Genomic DNA, 19437 nt, shown 5'->3' with positions numbered 1-19437 from the left:
ACTTCACCCTTGCTCCTGATGGGTGCTGGTTAGCGCCTTGCATGGCAGCTCCATCCATCAGTGTGTGAATGTGTGTGTGAATGGGTAAATGTGGAAGTAGTGTCAAAGCGCTTTGAGTACCTTGAAGGTAGAAAAGCGCTATACAAGTACAACCCATTTATCATTTATTCAAACGTTTAAAATGTGTTGTATTTCCCGTCAAGAAGCCAAAAATTCTCTGATCCAGACAGGACTGTGTTTGCCCCCCCTTTAAATTACTGTAAGCCGTCCTCTGCGGGCTGGGTGTGGTTGCTTTCGTGTCTTCCCCTGGGTCGGGGTCCCGCACTGTAATCAGATGACAAGCGTATTGTCTGGCGGCTAAGTCCAGGATTACTTCGCTAACCTTCTCATAGCCTGTCGGGAAACAATGAGGGAGGACAGAGGGAGTGTTTGGAAAGTTCTCCTCTTACGTGGAAAAACAACACGCCTCTTTGACTCAAAGAGTCTTACGTTGTATTTACAGGAGGATATTTGCTAACACAGGTCAAGGTTTAAAATGGACCCTGATTGCATGGCTGTGCAAGGACCGTGTAGTTTATACACAGATGATCAGAAACTATCAAAGTAATAAATATATTCAACAATAGTAGAGTTTTTACTCAAAGGAACCATATTTGTTTTTTGACAATAGAACTTTGGGATTTCCTTCAGAAAATCGACAACGATTGTTAAAATTATATAAAAAACGTATAATTAAAACAAACACACACACACACACATATTATATATATATATATATATATATATATATATATATATATATATATATATATATATATATATATATATATATATACACACACACACATACCTCAATCAATCAAAGCTTTTTTATATAGCCCTAAATCACGAGTGTTGTCTCAAAGGGCTGCACAAGGCACAATGACATCCTCAGCTCAGATCCCACATCAGGGCAAGGAAAAACTCAACTCAATGGGTATTCATACATACATACATATATGTACACATATATATATATACACACACACATTCAAACATACATATATGTATACATATAAATATACATACATATACATGATTTGAATAATAGGGAAACATAAAAGTAAACAGTATTTTTTATTCAAAAGAACCATATTTGTTTTTCGACTGTAAGACTTTGGGATATCCTTTAGAAAATTGACAACAATTGTTAAAATGATATCAAAAAAGTAAAACTAAAAAATAGGTATTTATATATGTGTGTATATACATATATATATATATATATATATATATACATATATATATATATATATATATATATATATATATATATACATATATATATATATATATATATATATATATAAATATATATATATATAATAAATAAATGATAAATGGGTTGTGCTTGTATAGCGCTTTTCTACCTTCAAGGTACTCAAAGCGCTTTGACACTACTTCCACATTTACCCATTCACACACACATTCACACACTGATGGAGGGAGCTGCCATGCAAGGCGCCAACCAGCACCCATCAGGAGCAAGGGTGAAGTGTCTTGCTCAGGACACAACGGACGTGACCAAGTTGGTACTAGGTGGGATTTGAACCAGGGACCCTCGGGTTGCACACGGCTACTCTCCCACTGCGCCACGCCGTCCCAATATACAAATACATACATACATACATACATGTGCATACATATACATATTTATATACATATACATACATACATATGTGTTTACATATAAATATATATACATAAGATGTATAATGTAAATAATAAGAAAACATAAAAGTAAATATTGTATTGTGTATACCAAGGGTTCTTAAAACTTTTTGACCTCACGGCCTAACTTTGCCACCACAGAGGGGCTCAGGACCCGCTCAAATTTTAACACTGAATTGGTAATCATATTCAATAATTATATCTGACTTACTTAAAGTTTAACAGGATAAAGCGTTTCACATTATATGAAACCATGTGTTAATTTAAATCAATGTCAATTTCAAGGATTATTATCAGATTTAGGTCAGGCGCATTGTAAAAATAAATACTAATCAAATATCCTGTGAAGGAAGGGACTCATAAAAAACTGATGAAAAAATGATTTGCATTCATTTATGCAGTGCCAAAATAACTAAATTCCAACTAAATTATTCATAAATAATAATAATAATAATATGTTTCTTAAATAAACTGTCAATGAAATTTAAGTGATTTAAAAAATACCGCTTCAACACATTTGTCATCATTTTTCTCTTCTTCTCTACGATTTTAGCTCCAGTTTATTTGATATTGTCATTACTGCCACAAGTGGTGGAAAATTGTATTACAAGTGAGTTCTGCGACAGCCCATATGGACCACAGGGGACAAAAAAATAAATCATATTAAATTTCATATAATTATATGAAGGGTGCTATTTTGGTTTCATCTGACCACATGACATTCTCCCAATCCTCTGCTGTATCATCCATGTATCCATTTTGGTAGAAACTCAACTCGTCGTGTTTGGAGGAAGAAGAATACTGAGTTGCATCCCAAGAACACCACACCTACTGTGAAGCATGGGGGTGGAAACATCATGCTTTGGGGCTGTTTTTCTGCTAAGGGGACAGGACGATTGATCGGTGTTAAGGAAAGAATGAATGGGGCCATGTATCGTGAGATTTTAAACCAAAACCTCCTTCTATCAGTGAGAACTTTTCACATTCTGTCTCTCACAGTTGAAGTGTACCTATGATGAAAATTACAGACCTCTGTCATCATTTTAACTTGCACAATCGGTGGCTGACTAAATACTTTTTTTGCCCCACTGTATAGTAAATGTCCAATTATGAAACAAGGGCTATCATCACTATTAATTAGTGGCTTTTATCTGGGTTGTTTTTTTTTTTAATCTCCGCTCGCCTCTTCATTCAAAGCGTCCAATTAGGACGTGGCGCTGCCATCCCATAATCACGCCGGCTGGTAAACAGAGTGGGAAAATGTTGTGTTAGTTGATGCCGCCAATTAATTATATTGCAAGTCATTTAAAAATCTATAAAAGAAGTATAAACCGGTTGAGGCTGTTTGAGAAATTGTAAGTATGGTATTAAAAAATGCAATACGTGTATTTCAATGGCCTTGAGCGTTGTTATATTGGAGCCTTTTTTTTTTTTAAGGCGCGCTGTCTTAAAAAGGAGTAAAGTGTAAATTATGCATATCATTCCTTCCCTTCGCCAACCAACCCCCCCCCCCCCCCGCCCTCGATCCTCCTCCAGCCCTTCCCAATGCTCCTTTTTTTTTTTTTTACGCAGGAAAACATGGCCGCAGTCCATGCGTGCTTTGTCCCGCTCGCTGGACTCCCCTTCCCCGCAGGTGGTCTCCTCACGCTGGCGGGTGGGAGGTGGAGGTGTCAGAGTGCTGCCTAGCAGAAGCTCTCTTTGGGTGCTGGAGGGAAGGAAGGATCCTTGTGTGTACGTGTGAGCAATCAAGTGTGTGGTGGTGTGAGGCTGATGTTTTCCTCTCCGGGCAACGCGACTGGGAAACTACTTTTGTTTTCCCTACGACAAAAAACGTACAACTGTGAGCAGACGGAAACGACGACGGGGATGGAATACGAGTAGGCTGAGCACGTCTCAAGGCCGTGGCGAGGACGCAATTAGAACTGACACGTTCTTTTGGCTTACGTGTTGAAATCCCAGGTCCATTCGTGCATCTGAGACGCGTGTCTACAAGGGTCACCCAAACAACAACAACAGTGGCGGCCCCCAAACGAAGAGATAAAGGCTTGGGTTACGTTTCTGCGTGGTCATTAAAGTTAAAGTACCACTGATAGTCTCACACACACACTATATATACACTATATATATATCCATCCATCATCTTACGCTTATCCGAGGTCGGGTCGCGGGGGCAGCAGCCTAAGCAGGGAAGCCCAGACTTCCCTATCCCCAGCCACTTCGTCTAGCTCTTCCCGGGGGATCCCGAGGCGTTCCCAGGTCAGCCGGGAGACATAGTCTTCCAAACGTGTCCTGGGTCTTCCCCGTGGCCTCCTACCGGTTGGACGTGCCCTAAACACCTCCCGAGGGAGGCATTTGGGTGGCATCCTGACCAGATGCCCGAGCCACCTCATCTGGCTCCTCTCGATGTGGAGGAGCAGGGCTTTACTTTGAGTCCTTCCCGGATGACAGAGCTTCTCACCCTATCTCTAAGGGAGAGCCCCGCCACCCGGCGCAGGAAACTCATTTCGGCCGTGATCTTATCCTTCCGGTCATGACCCTAAAGCTCATGACCATAGGTGAGGATGGGAACGTAGATCGACTGGTAAATTGAGAGCTTTGCCTTCCGGCTCAGCTCCTTCTTCACCACAACGGATCGATACAACGTCCGCATTACTGAAGACGCCGCACCTATCCGCCTGTAGATCTTACGATCACTCTTCCCGCACTCGTGAACAAGACTCCTAGGTACTTCAACTCCTCCAATTGGGGCAGGGTCTCCTCCCCAACCCGGAGATGGCATTCCACCCTTTTCCGGGCGAGAACCATGGAATCGGACTTGGAGGTGCTGATTCTCATTCCGGTCGCTTCACACTCGGCTGCGAACCGATCCAGTGAGAGCTGAAGATCCCGGCCAGATGAAGCCATCAGGACCACATCATCTGCATCACATCATCAGAGGTGTGGACTCGAGTCACATGACTTGGACTCGAGTCAGTCTCTAGTCATGAATTTGATGACTTTAGACTCGACTTGACAAAATGTAAAAAGACCTGCAACTCGACTTAGACTTTAACATCAATGACTTGTGATTTGACTTGGACTTGAGCCTTTTGACTTGACATGACTTGCTATTTTCCCCAAAACCCAACGATTAAAAAGTTATTCAGGAGCGCTCCGTATCTGTCCGTGTCTGTCGGCGGGTGTGCGCTACCTGTCAGTACAACAGCCAATCAAATTACAGCCACGTTATTTTCGTCACACAGCATTCAGCCAATCAAATTGCATGAAAACCAACGAAGAAGAGCTCTCAAACAACACGCCAGTGAGGAAAAATGATTCCAAAAATTGTTTCGTTGGGGTATTAAAACTACGACTTGGTCAACAAAAAACGAATTCCAGTATGCATGCGGTTCGTTCGAAGATTACAGAAAGAGACTCAACAACTTCCAAGTTCGTTCGACATTTGAAGATGCACAAAGAAGGGTAAGCTTTGAATGTAAGTTAACGTTTATTGGCTGACTAACGTAACTTTTATTTGCTGTTTAGTTAAATCAGTGAGGCTGTAAACTCACTGCTAACGTTAGAACCATAGACCTGTTCTAAGTAGACGCAGCATCGAGCGCTACTGCCTACTGGCACAGATGTGACGTGGGGCCGCCATCTTGGAGTGGTGATCCCCTCCCCTCAGTGTAATTCATTTGTAAGGAGCAATGAACTGTCAGCGCATTTAATTCATTTTACCTCACTGAATACAACTGATATTCACGAGCTTTTTTGTCATACGTGTAACTATGATAAAGGACACATTTTTTGGCGTGTTCATAGTTTGCTTAACAGTAATAGAATATTCTTATATGCTATAAGTGACCAGACGTCCAAGATATAAACTGGGAATAATAATCACAAAAAGGGGGAAAAAACGGTCAACTATTTTTAAGTTGAAGAAACAATATGATTAAGTTATACAAACATGCTTATATCCTACATAAAAAAAATATGAATACATTATATATCTATATATCTTATAGACTGTATCTCTGTTGCTGCAACAGCAGAGAGTTTATTCTGTCTTGACACTTTGTATTAATATTTTGCATTACATTCTTCCCTTAAATGATCATGTTTACAGTGATTGTTTTATATGTTTTTTTTCATGTATGTTGCTTTGGATAAAAGTGTCTGCAAAATACCTAAACATAAACATATATAAACACCTGAAAGACTTTATATCAGCTAAAACCACAAATCGGTTTCACTGGATACAGAATAAAAGCAAATTTTGTTTTACCCAACAATGTTAGTATTTGAATATTGTTACTTGAAGACATATTCCTGGTTACAATAATAGTTAGGAAAGTATTGTCTTATACTTTGCCTAAAATGAGAATGCATCACAGTCAGTGGCGGCTGGTGAATTTTGTTTTAGGTGTGGCGGAAAGTTTGTAAACCAAATACCTGTAGGGGGGGGTCATCCTCCCCCAGAAGATTTCTTTGTGATTTTCACATACAAATAGAAGATTGTTGCTCCTTCTCAACTATGTGGTAATATTCTTTTCACAAAATGCAACCATGTTAATGTTAAATCCTACTTGTGAAAAGTAATCCCCCGATTCCTATTTTCAACAGTCCGCTCATTTGAGCAGGAAAACGCTGAACACCAGCCCAGCATCTTTGTTTGCTACCTATCTACTGTCAGTTTAGGCTGCTTGCCGGCTCCCCATCACCACTTCAAGATGGCAGCCAAATTGCTCACGTCACAGCAGCCAATGCTGCGTCTACTTATAATATGTCTACGGTTATAACGTCATTGCAAACAAGACAATCTGTTGCGTCCGCTGCAGTTCGCTACCTTATTCATACTTTTTGTCAAGTGATTTTTTTTTTAAGCAGGGTTGCATGAGGTACCTACACATAATGTTACGTTAGTCAATGTGACACACACAGTAACTTAACGTTAGACGGTGGTCAGCAACACCGCATATTTTAGCCACCTCCAAGAAGACAAACATAGTTAAATAATGGTCAGTTAAAATGTACACTATATTAAGAATATGTGTACATATTTCATAGGGCTGTGAAATCTAAAAAGTACAACTCTGTTCCTTGTTATTTTCATGTATTTGTTATGTTTTTCATGTGTACGCACACATCAACACACATACACCATGAGATGAGATAAATGATATAAGGTAAGAACAGGATAGAAACTGCTGTGGAACTAGTTACAATACAATATGCCATGGAAATACAATGTTAACACCTTTGTGCAAATAAGGTGCACTTGTTTTTTTCAAATGTGTTCAGTCTGTAAAGGAATGAGTTAAATGTTTAAAATAACTGGTTAATAGTGCTATCATGAAGTGCAATGTCAGCACAATTGTTTTTATAATAAATACATACAGCGTTTTAAAAGCATACACAATCTGTGTGAATATATTATTCTGTGGTTAAAAGGACTTGAAATGACTCAAAACTCAAAATGCAGGACTTGAGACTTGACTTGAGACTTTCCAGTCTTGACTCGGGACTTGCCTGTATTGACTTGGGACTTGACTCAAGGGGAAAGACTTGAGACGTACTTGTGACTTGCAAAACAATGACTTGGTCCCACCTCTGAAATATATGTTCAATGGAGAAAACTGATCCACAATATTTGCAGGCCGCATACTTCCCCTTTGAGCTGTCCTGGTTGAACTGAAATTATTTTTTCCAATCATTTTGGACCTTGCAAGCGTACTTCTTCTTCTTACTCGTCGTCGCCATGTCTTTTCTTCATTCTTCTGCTTTGTCACCGTTATGTTTTTTGGACATTACTACTTGCCGTGGTTTTGAAGCAATGCATGATGGGAATCCGGATGTTGTGTGTCAGTGTATTAACGTGCCGGCTGGAATAAACACACGCTGAGAAATAGCTCCGTGCCTGCCTGCTTTATGGGTTATATATAAACCTATGGATAACAGAGACATATATAATAGTCTCCTTTTCAGGTGAGAGAGGACCCTAAAGGCAGTGCCTTTAAGGCACGCCCCCAATATTGTTGTCCGGGTGGGAATCGGGAGAAATTCGGAAGAATGGTTGCCCCGGGAGATTTTCGGGAGAGGCACTGAAATTCGTGAGTCTCCCGGGGAAATCGGTAGGGTTGGCAAGCATGGTTCCACCCCCTGGGGGGTGAGGGGAGCAGTGAGCAGCAGCGGTGGCCGCGCTCGGGAATCATTTTGGTGATTTAACCCCCAATTCCAACCCTTGATGCCGAGTGCCAAGCAGGGAGGTAATAGGTCCGTCCCATTTTTATAGTCTTTGGTTTGATGGTCCGAACTCTCGACCTACCGATCTCAGGGCGGACACTCTAACCATTAAGTTGTCATGAACCCTTTTGAAGCCCAAAAATTTGTGTGCTACATTTACATAATATCTTTACAAGCTATCTGAGACTCAAGAAGTCATCGCTTAATAATGAAGACCTGGAGAAACTGTTCTTACCTGGACGGAGTTGAGCCTGCAGTAGCCATTGAGGGGGAAGCGGATGACGTGGGTCGGGTCCTGGTTCCAGCCGGCGTTGACAGAGTTGCACATGACGTCTCCCGTCTCAGGGAAGATCTCCTCGATGAGGACCTTCTCGCCGCTGAGGGCGATCCGCTCCCCCAGGTCGGGGGTGACGCGCACCACCAGGCAGTCGCAGGGCTGCGCCATGCGCCGCTGCTCGCGCTCCTGCTTCCAGCGCTCCAGCTCCTTGATCATGGGCGTCAGCTGGTAGTAGCGCGCCTCCTCGTAGAGCAGCTGGAAGTCCTGCAGGGGGCGTTTGAAGCGTCCACAGTCAGAGAGGCAGCAATTTGACAAAATGGTTATTGCTGTTGTTGTACAAACCCCGTTTCCATATGAATTAGGAAATTGTGTTGGATGTAAATATAAACGGAATACAATGATTTGCAAATCCTTTTCAACCCATATTCAATTGAATGCACTACAAAGACAAGATATTTGATGTCCAAACTCATAAACTTTATTTTTTTTTGCAAATAATAACTAACCGTGCCAAAGTAGTTGGGAAAGGGCATGTTCACCACTGTGTTACATCACCTTTTCTTTTAACAACACTCAATAAACGTTTGGGAACTGAGGAAACTAATTGCTGAAGCTTTGAAAGTGGAATTCTTTCCCACTCTTGTTTTATGTAGAGCTTCAGTCGTTCAACAGTCCGGGGTCTCCGCTGTCGTAGTTTACGCTTCATAATGCGCCACACATTTTCGATGGGAGACAGGTCTGGACTGCAGGCGGGTGTATTTATTCCGTTTATATTTTACACAGCATAAGACACATAGCAAGAGTGGTCCTCAGGTCCTGTTGATCAGGGGCAATAGCTCCACAGCCACAGATCCACTATTAACCACTAATATCACAGTCAAAATGAAAGCTTGTTCCCATAGGCACCATAAACTGTTAATAATGTTTAGACAAAAGTGTATATTATATTTACTATTATATATATTGTATTTATATAGGTGTGTGTGTGTGTGTGTGTGTGTGTGATGGATATGTGTGTATTTTGGGTATATGCATGTGTGTATGTATGTAATTGTGTGTGTATGTGTATATATATATATATATATATATATATATATATATATATATATATATATATATATATATGTATATGTATATATATATATAAATTGTATATATGTGTGTGTGTATATGTGTGTGTACATATGTATATATGTAAGTGTGTGTGAATTTAAATGTATTATATATAGATAATATATAGCAGCAACCACTGAATTGAATTATATTATATATAATATATATAATATATATAATATATAGGGGTGGGACCTAATAAGTTTACTTCTTCCCACTCCCTTTTGAGCCAATCTTGACATCTACAAAAGATTAGGCACATGTAATCTTTTCAATGTAGGTGTAAAAATAATGTATCAATATATTTCTTTTGTATTTTATGTCATTCTCTTGTTTTGTTTGCATGGCTCAAAATAAACCCATTCATTCATTCATTCATATTTACATATAACACAATTTCCCAACTCATATGGAAATGGGGTTTGTAGTTGGCATTGGACGGGAGTAAAGGTCCAACTTGCTTTATCATCTTTTTTTTAATTGTTAATTGCGACCACTAGAGCAGGCCTCTGCAATTATTTTACTCAGGGGGCCAGATTTAGATAAAAAAAAAGTGTGTCTGGGGGCTGTTATATCTATTTTTAGGAACACTAATACAAAACCTCCAAATCATGATTGAAAGCTAAAAATGTTATGACAGACAAACTTAAAAAACGTAATGGAATTTGACATTTTTTTTACTAAATGAGTCACCAAGAATGTACATGAAAAATAAAGAATGTAGGATTTACAATATTAACTATGAAGGATAAAACACTGAATATCGACAACATATTTTACAATCAAGCGAAACAAAACCAAATGCAACAAACATAGTGAAATAATAAAAAAACAAAAAACACCTACAATCTGAGATATCTCATAGTGACCAAACTAACTAATTAGATGACCATAGTAACTATTATATCATGCAGATTCCAAGTATTAAAATACTTAGTATAGTTGAGTACTTACTGTCATTAGAAAACGTATCATAATGGCAGCTACACTTTCCATCTTAAAGATCTAAAACAGGGGTCCCCAACCTTTTTGAAAGAAAGAGCTACTTCTTGGGTACTGATTAATGCGAAGGGCTACCAGTTTGATACACACTTAAATAAATTGCCAGGAATAGCCAATTTGCTCAATTTACCTTTAATAAATAAATCTATATATGTATTAAAAAAATGAGTATTTCTGTCTGTCATTCCGTCGTACATTATTTTCCTTTTACGCAAAGTTTTTTTAGAGAATAAATGATGAAAAAAACACTTAAACGATTTAAAAGAGGAGAAAACAGGAAAAAATGAAAATAAACATTTGAAACATAGTTTATCTTCAATTTCGACTCTTTAAAATTCAAAATTCAACCGAAAAAAAGAAGAAAAAAAACTAGCTAATTCAAATATTTTTGGAAAAAAAAAAATTTGTATGGAACATCATTAGTAATTTTTCCCGATTAAGATTAATTTTAGAATTTTGATGACATGTTTAAATAAGTTAACATCCGATCTGCATTTTGTTAGATTATATAACAAATTGGACCAAGCTATATTTCTAACGAAGACAAATCATTATTTCTTCTAGATTTTACAGGACAAAAATTTTAAAAGAAATTCAAAAGACTTTGAAATAAGATTTAAATTTGATTCTACAGATTTTATAGATTTGCCAGAATATTTTTTTTGAATTTTAATCATAATAGGTTTAAAGAAATATTTCAAAAATATTCTTCATCAAAAAAATGGAAGCTAAAATCAAGAATTAAATTAAAATTAATATATTATTCTTTATAATAATTAAAAAAAAAATACTTGAACATTGATTTAAATTGTCAGGAAAGAAGAGGAAGGAATTTAAAATGTAAAAACGTATATGTGTTTAAAAATCCTAAAATAATTTTAAGGTTATATTTTTTTCTCTAAAATTGTCTTTCTAAGTTATAAGAAGCAAAGTAAAAAAATAAATGAATTTATTTAAACAAGTGAAGACCAAGTCTTTAAAATATTTTCTTTGGATTTTCAAATTCTATTTGAGTTTTGTCTCTCTTAAAATAAATGGGTTGTACTTGTATAGCGCTTTTCTACCTTCAAGGTACTCAAAGCGCTTTGACACTACTTCCACATTTACCCATTCACACACACATTCACACACTGATGGAGGGAGCTGCCATGCAAGGCGCCAACCAGCAACCATCAGGAGCAAGGGTGAAGTGTCTTGCTCAGGACACAACGGACGTGACGAGGTTGGTTCTAGGTGGGATTTGAACCAGTGACCCTCGGGTTGCGCACGGCCACTCTCCCACTGCGCCACGCCGTCCCTTATAAAAATAAAAAATGTCGAGCAAAGCGAGACCAGCTTTCTAGTACATAAATACAATTTAAAAAAATAGAGGCAGCTCACTGGTAAGTGCTGCTATTTAAGCTATTTTTAGAACAGGCCAGCGGGCGACTCATCTGGTCCTTTTGGGCTCCCTTTGGGCGTTGGTGACCCCTTGCTCTAAAACAATTAATTATTTGGGAATGTCCGGCGGGCCAGATTGAAAAGCTGATGTGGGGATCTGAGCCGAGGATGTCTTTGTGGCTTGTGCAGCCCTTTGAGACACTCGTTATTTAGGGATATATATAAGTAAACATTGATTGATTGATTGATTGATTGATTGACATCATTTCCAGGCTTTCGCGGGCCCCATCTTGCCCCCGGGCCTTGTGTTTGACACGCGTGGCATAGTTGTGCGCAAACAAAGATTTGGCCTAGTATTGCAAATATGTGTTTATCTGCGTGAGAAAGAGCTGCATCAACGATGACCTTTGACCGGAAGGAAACCTCCCGAATAAAACAAACAGAATCATGTCACAGTATCTTCTAGCATCCCCGTGCTAACCCTGTAGCCTTTAGCGTTTTTTCCGACTCCTGCAGCGAGGCCACGGCGGTGCGTCATCGTGCATGCAGACGGTTTGCAGCAGATTGCCTCCCTCTACTCCCCCGACGGGCAGAGCTCGCCCGGGGGCGCCTTGCCCTCCGCGCATTTGCCTCTCATTTCCCGCAAGAGCAGATGGCGCCATCGTTCTGCGCTACCACGGGAGGAGAATGGAGATTGGCGTTGTAAGCAGATGGAAGGTAAGGAGACGAGATGTGTGCAAGGCAAGGCGGTGATCAGACAGCGAGGGCTTTAATGTATGCCCGGTGTATGTAAATGAGGGCCGACATTAAGCGGCGATTACAAGCAGATATAATTAGGCTACAGCTAAACCCCGCTGCTAAACAATTAGTAATTAATACAAATGTGTTCTGATTAGGAGGACAACGACTGACAGCTTCATTCACTCCTGTGGTTCAGTACCACGGCTCGGGCCGAAACTGTAAAATGACACTGATCCACTAAGATCCAATTATGCGCAAAACAGCGTCTGCAAACTATAAAATTGCGTGTACTATTAGTGGGTGTGTGATCTACAAACCCCGTTTCCATATGAGTTGGGAAATTGTGTTAGATGTAAATATAAACGTAATACAATGATTGGCAAATCCTTTTCAACCCATATTCAATTGAATGCACTACAAAGACAACAATTTTGATGTTCAAACTCATGAAACTTAATTTTTTTTTTGCAAAAAATAACTAACCGTGCCAAAGTAGTTGGGAAAGGGCATGTTCACCACTGTGTTACATCACCTTTTCTTTGAACAACACTCAATAAACGTTTGGGAACTGAGGAAACTAATTGTTGAAGCTTTGAAAGTGGAATTCTTTCCCATTCTTGTTTTATGTAGAGCTTCAGTCGTTCAACAGTCCGGGGTCTCCGCTGTCGTATTTTACGCTTCATAATGCGCCACACATTTTCGATGGGAGACAGGTCTGGACTGCAGGTGGACCAGGAAAGTACCCGCACTCTTTTTTTTACGAAGCCACGCTGTTGTAACACTTATCTTGCTGAAATAAGCAGGGGCGTCCATGATAACATTGCTTGGATGACAACATATGTTGCTCCAAAACCTATATGGACCTTTCAGCATTGATGGTGCCTTCACAGATGTGTAAGTTACCCTTGCCTTGGGCACTAATACACCCCCATACCATCACAGATGCTGGCTTTTGAACTTTGCGCCTATAACAATCCAAATGGTTATTTTCCTCTTTGTTCTGGAGGACACCACGTCCTCTGTTACCAAATATAATTTGAAATGTGGACTCGTCAGACCACAGAACACTTTTCCACTTTGCATCAGTCCATCTTAGGTGCGCTCGGGCCCAGCCAAGCCGGCGGCGTTTCAGGATATTGTTGATAAATGGGTTTGGCTTTGCATAGTAGAGTTTTAAGTTGCACTTACAGATGTAGCGACCAACTGTAGTTACTGACAGTGGTTTTTTGAAGTGTTCCTGGGCCCATGTGGTGATATCCTTTACACACTGATGTCAGTTTTTGATGCAGTACCGCCTGAGGGATCAAAAGTCCGTAATATCATGGCTTACATGCAGAGATTTCTCCAGATTCTCTGAACTTTTTGATGATTTTACGGACCGTAGATGGTAAAATCCCTAAATTCCTTGCAATAGCTCTTTGAGAAATGTTGTTCTAAAACTGTTCGACAATTTGCTTACAAATTGGTGACCCTCACCCCATCCTTGTTTGTGAATTACTTAGCATTTCACGGCAGCTGCTTTTATACCCAATCATGGCACCCACCTGTTCCCAATTAGCCTGCACACCTGTGGGATGTTCCATATAAGTGTTTGATGAGCATTCCTCAACTTTATCAGTATTTATTGCAACATTTCCCAACTTCTTTGTTGCTGGTATCAAATTCTAAAGGTAATGATTATTTGCAAAAAAAAAAGTTTATCAGATTGAACATCAAATATGTTGTCTTTGTAGCATATTCAACTGAAAATGGGTTGAAAATGATTTGCAAATCATTGTATTCCGTTTATATTTACATCAAACACAATTTCCCAACTCATATGAAAACGGGGTTTGTACTAAGACTGCATGTGCAATTAAAAAGTGGTGCAGACCGCCTTATTTAGTTTTTTTGCGCGTACACTCTATCATTTACCTCACATTCATGTCATAATTGTCAAGACTAGGACTTTGGTGCGGTTTGTTTTCCCGTGGTGCAAAGCGACTGAACCGGACTCGACGTGAAGGTAATGACATCTTTTAATTTTAACACTCAAAAGTACTACAAAAACAAAAGGTATAAACAAAAACTCGCACAAAGGCAGAACTATGGACATAAAACAAAAATTGCAAACTGTCACGCCCATAAGGTCATGTTTTGTTGTTGTCATGTTTGGTTAGTTTTTGGACACTCGTTTCCTGCTTTGGCACTTCCTTGTTTTCTTTGTTTCCATTGCAACTCATTAGTTTCCACCTTGTCTCCAAGTCACGCCCAGGTCCTGAGTTCTCACACCTGTTAATCATTATCATAGCTATTATTTAAACCACAGTTGCCAAGTGTTCAGTCTGGCAACTTTACATATCCCGCATATTCCTCATCTACCTTCTTGCCATGCTACTCTGTTTACTATGCCGTCCATGCCACGTAAGTTTTTGTTATTTATGCCACAGTGCAAGTTTTTGTTTCATGTCTATTGTTTTGCAGCCTTTGTGCTAGTCTTTTGGTTTTTCATTAGCCAAGTTTGTTCTCCGCCATTGTGCGCGCCCTTTGTTTTCCTTTTTTTAGTATATAAGTAAACATGTGCACACATTCATGTCTCGCTCGTGCCAACTATCCTTTGCGTCGGAAGAAACAATCCAAGTCCAAGTCCAAGTTTGACAGAAAAAAAAACAACCAAACATGACAAAAACAAAACATGATCTTATGGGTCCGCGACCCCAAAGGTAATAAGCGGTAAAAAATGGATGGATGGATCTTATGAGTGTGACACAAACTATGGCAAGAATAAAGAAAACTTACTTGGAACGAGAAAAGAGAATGTAAAAGAGCAGCGTGGATCATCAGCATGAATAACAAGGGTGGACAGAGGGTGATGTCGCCAGGCTAACTGCCTGGCAACTGCAGGCTTAAATAGTGATGTGGTGATTGACAACAGGTGCATGAGTCCAAATGAATCAGGTGCGTGACACAAGGACAGGTGAAAACCAATGGGTTGTCATGGAAACTTTTTTGATTGATTGATTGAAACTTTTATTAGTAGATTGCACAGTTCAGTACATATTCCCTACAATTGACCACTAAATGGTAACACCCGAATAAGTTTTTCAACTTGTTTAAGTCGGGGTCCACGTTAATCAATTCATGGTAAACAAAGCAGGGAGTGAAAATACAGGAACTGACAAAATCCAAAAACCAAACAGAACATAGCCAAACTAAACATGATCACCAGGACATGACAATAATGCTCCTACCTCTGGCCTTTTGCCATGTGTTCAAACAAACAGCAGACATGTACCACTTTTTATGGGCATTTTAGAAGCAGGCCATTTAGCATGGAAACCACTTTTATAATGTATTTATTTTTTAATACTCATGGCAGAGGCTGGCACTATCTACTCAGTGACCTAGTGGTTAGAGTCTCCGCCCTGAGATGGGTAGGTTGTGAGTTCAAACCCCGGCCGAGTCATACCAAAGACTATAAAAATGGGACCCATTGCCTCCCTGCTTGGCACTCAGCATCAAGGTTTGGAATTGGGGGTTAAATCACCATAAATGATTCCTGGGCGCGGCACCGCTGCTGCCCACTGCTCCCCTCACTTCCAAGGGGATGGGTCAAATGCAGAAGACAAATTTCACCACACCTAGTGTGTGTGTGACAATCATTTGTATTTTAACTTTAACTTAACTATGTATGTGCGTTCCAGAGTCCAGACTCAGGAAAATGCATATTGAAAGAAATGTTTTTCCCACATAGGAGATATTTTAATAATATATCTTTTATATGAAAAAAACAGATAGCATCAGATGATATAATGCATCAATTTAATTAGTTTTATCTGACCCTGAAGTTATCCAGCAGCTACAAAATATTAAAATGATATTGCTGAATAGTCTAATATTTGTATTTTTGACAGCCCATATACATTGACACGCATACGCGGGACGGAGCTGTAGCGCAATCACACGTTTGCACGTGCTTTTCAGACACGCTAAAAAAGAAACGCGAAATTTGCAGATTAATCACATTGCATGTGCTAAATATTTATATTTGCATTATCTCCTCACAGCTTTGTGGACATTCTGATGAGCAGCATATATATTTGGCATACTCGTGAGGACAGACTCGCTAAATGGATTGTGCTCCTTATCCTGCTCACTAATGAGACACAATCCTTAGTATAGATGAGCTTTGTGTGTGTTGTTAAGTGTGCACGTGTTTAAATTAGTGTTGTCCCGATACCAGTATTTTGCTACTGGTACCAACAATGTATTTCGATATTTTTCGATGCTTTTCTAAATAAAGAGGACCACAAAAAATGGCATTTTTGGCTTTATTTTAACAAAAAAATCTTAGGGTACATTAAACATATGTTTTTTTTATTGCAATTGTGTCCTTCAAAAAAAATAGTGAACATACAAGACAACTTTTCTTTTATTAGTAAGTAAGCAAACAAAGGCTCCTAATTAGTCTGCTGATGTATGCAGTAACATATTGTGTCATTTTCCATTCTATTATTTTGTCAACATTATAAAGGGCAAGCTGTAAAAAAAAATATTGTTAATCTACTTGTTCATTTACTGTTAATTTATGTTAAATTTCTCTTTTAACATGTTCTATATACACTTTTGTTAAGAAGTAATAATCAATTATACTTCTGTTGTTTGGACGATTTACATTAGTTTTGGATGATACCACAGATTTGGGTATCGATCTGATATCAAGTATTTATAGGATCATACAATTGTCATAAACGGTTTATAAACATAATATAGATTTTCTTTTAATTTATAGATGATGATGTGATGATAAAAAATATTGATGTAATCAAAGTAGTATCGACTTGATTACGTTCCTTTACTTGGTATCATAACAGTGGATGTCAGGTGTAGATCCACCGAAGGCATTTGTTTACATTCTGGAATGGCGTCATTAGCAGTGACGTCGGTGAGCTACGGTGTGCACTGAAGCATGTTCAGCTATTCCTCCTCCTGCAGGGATGATACTTGTAAGAAACTTACTTTATTTGTCACTATGGAGGTGAAGATTAGTGATTTAGAAGTAGCTACATCACTGCCGACTATGGATGGATTTTAGCTGATAGCTAGCTAGCCATGTTTTACAGTCCTTCTTCCTGAGGTCATTTCAGTGTTATAACTTCACCTTTATCATAAGTTTTTAAGCCAAAATGCATCCATTCTGCCTTTTCGGTCTACACACATTGTCTGATTGTAAGTACTCTGTGTGTGTGCACTGCCGAACATGCTCATCTGCTCGTAAAAACAGCAATGCCACGACACGACACGACGTCATGGCGGGGTACTTTTTAGAGGCGGTATAGTACCGAATATGATTCATTAGTATCGTGGTACTATAATAATACCGGTATACCGTATAACCCTAGTTTAAATACATGCAAACCTTGAGTAGACTAGCCTCTTCATGCGAAGTTTGCTGTGGTTAGCATAGCGTTCAAGCTGGTATTTTTGTCAGAGAAAAGACTGTATGCATAAAGTAAGGACTTGATTGGACAGCTTTGGCATGGCCTGATTGGATCACTGTTACAATCAGCCCTCTGAGGGGTAGCCATAACTGGAATGTGGTCCTTACCGAAAACAAGTATGACGCCCCCTGCTATAAATAGTTCATTGATCCTCTATGAACCAGGAAATAGCCAACTAGCGAAAAAAATAATGAACACAACTAAAAAATACGTGTTTTTTCTACTTTCAGTGAACAGGTATGCTTTGATGGAGATCATTGTCACAATTAATCTTGGTAAAAGCATAATTAGCTGCTTCTCTAGTAAAAAGCAACACAATCTACAAAACCAAAAATCAGTGAAGTTGGCACGTTGTGTAATTCGTAAATGAAAAACAGAATACAATGATTTGCAAATCTTTTTCAACTTATATTCAATTGAATACACTGCAAAGACAAGATATTTAATATTAACTTTTTTTTCTTTTCAAATAATTATTGACTTGGAATTTATTAGCAGCAACACATTGCAAAAAAGTTGGTATAGGCCTTTCTGGGTGTTGTTGATAAATGGCTTTCGCTTTGCACAATAGAGTTTTAACATGCACTTACAGACGTAGCGACAAACTGTAGTTAGTTTTCTTAAGTGTTCCTGAGTCCATGTGGTGATATCCTTTACACACCGATGTTGGTTTTTAATGCAGTAGTGCCTGAGGAATCGAAGGTCACGGGCATTCAATGTTGGTTTTCAGCCTTGCTGCTTACGTGCAGTGATTTCTCCAGATTGTCTGAACCTTTTGATGATATTACGGACGGTAGGTGGGGAAATAAAGTTAAAGTTAAAGTACCACCGATAGTCGTACACACACTGGGTGTGGTGAAATTACTCTCTGCGTTTGACCCATCCTCTTGTTCCACCTACTGGGAGGTGAGGGGAGCAGTGAGCAGCAGCAGTATCCACACTCGGGAACCATTTTGGTGATTTAGCCCCCAATTCCAACCCTTGATGCCGAGTGCCAAATAGGGAGGTAATGGGTCCCATTTTTATAGTGTTTGGTATGCTTTAGGCGGGGTTTGAACTCACGGACTACCGATCTCAGGACGGACACTTTAACCAATAGCTGGTTGAGAAATGTTGTTCTTCAACAATTTGCTCATGCATTTTTTTAACAAAGTGGTGACCCTCGCCCCATCCTTGTTTGGGAATGACTCAGCATTTCATGGAAGCTGGTTTTTTGTACCCAATCATGGCACCCACCTGTTCCCAATTAGCCTGTTCACCTGTGGGATGTTCCAAATTAGTGTTTGATGAGCATTCCTCTACTTTCTCAATCTTTTTTGCCACTTGTGACAGCTTTTTTGAAATTCCAAATGGGCTAATATTTGCAAAAAAAACAAAGTTGTCCACTTGGAACGTTAAGTATCTTGTCTTTGCAGTCTATCCAATTACATATAAGTCGAAAAGGATTTGCAAATCATCGTATTCTGTTTTTATTTACGAATTACACAACGTGCCAACTTCACTGGTTTT

The 19437-nt window shown here is 39.2% G+C and overlaps 1 protein-coding gene across 7 annotated transcripts in view; it reads right to left on the bottom strand.

Moving 5' to 3' along the window:
- The window catches only part of LOC133536274 (BTB/POZ domain-containing protein kctd15), a 108381-nt gene that overhangs the window by 31700 nt on the left and 57244 nt on the right, over window positions 1–19437 (bottom strand). For all 7 annotated transcript variants that reach the window (XM_061876694.1, XM_061876717.1, XM_061876698.1 and 4 more), the window contains one exon: window positions 8171–8476. In XM_061876694.1, coding sequence (XP_061732678.1) covers window positions 8171–8476 — 306 coding nt within the window. The remainder of the gene's footprint in view (window positions 1–8170; window positions 8477–19437) is intronic.

The sequence above is a fragment of the Nerophis ophidion genome, linkage group LG02 (assembly GCF_033978795.1).
Source record: "Nerophis ophidion isolate RoL-2023_Sa linkage group LG02, RoL_Noph_v1.0, whole genome shotgun sequence".
NCBI lineage: Eukaryota > Metazoa > Chordata > Actinopteri > Syngnathiformes > Syngnathidae > Nerophis > Nerophis ophidion.
Note: the sequence above shows the minus strand (reverse complement) of the source record. Positions and strands in the feature narration are given on the sequence as shown.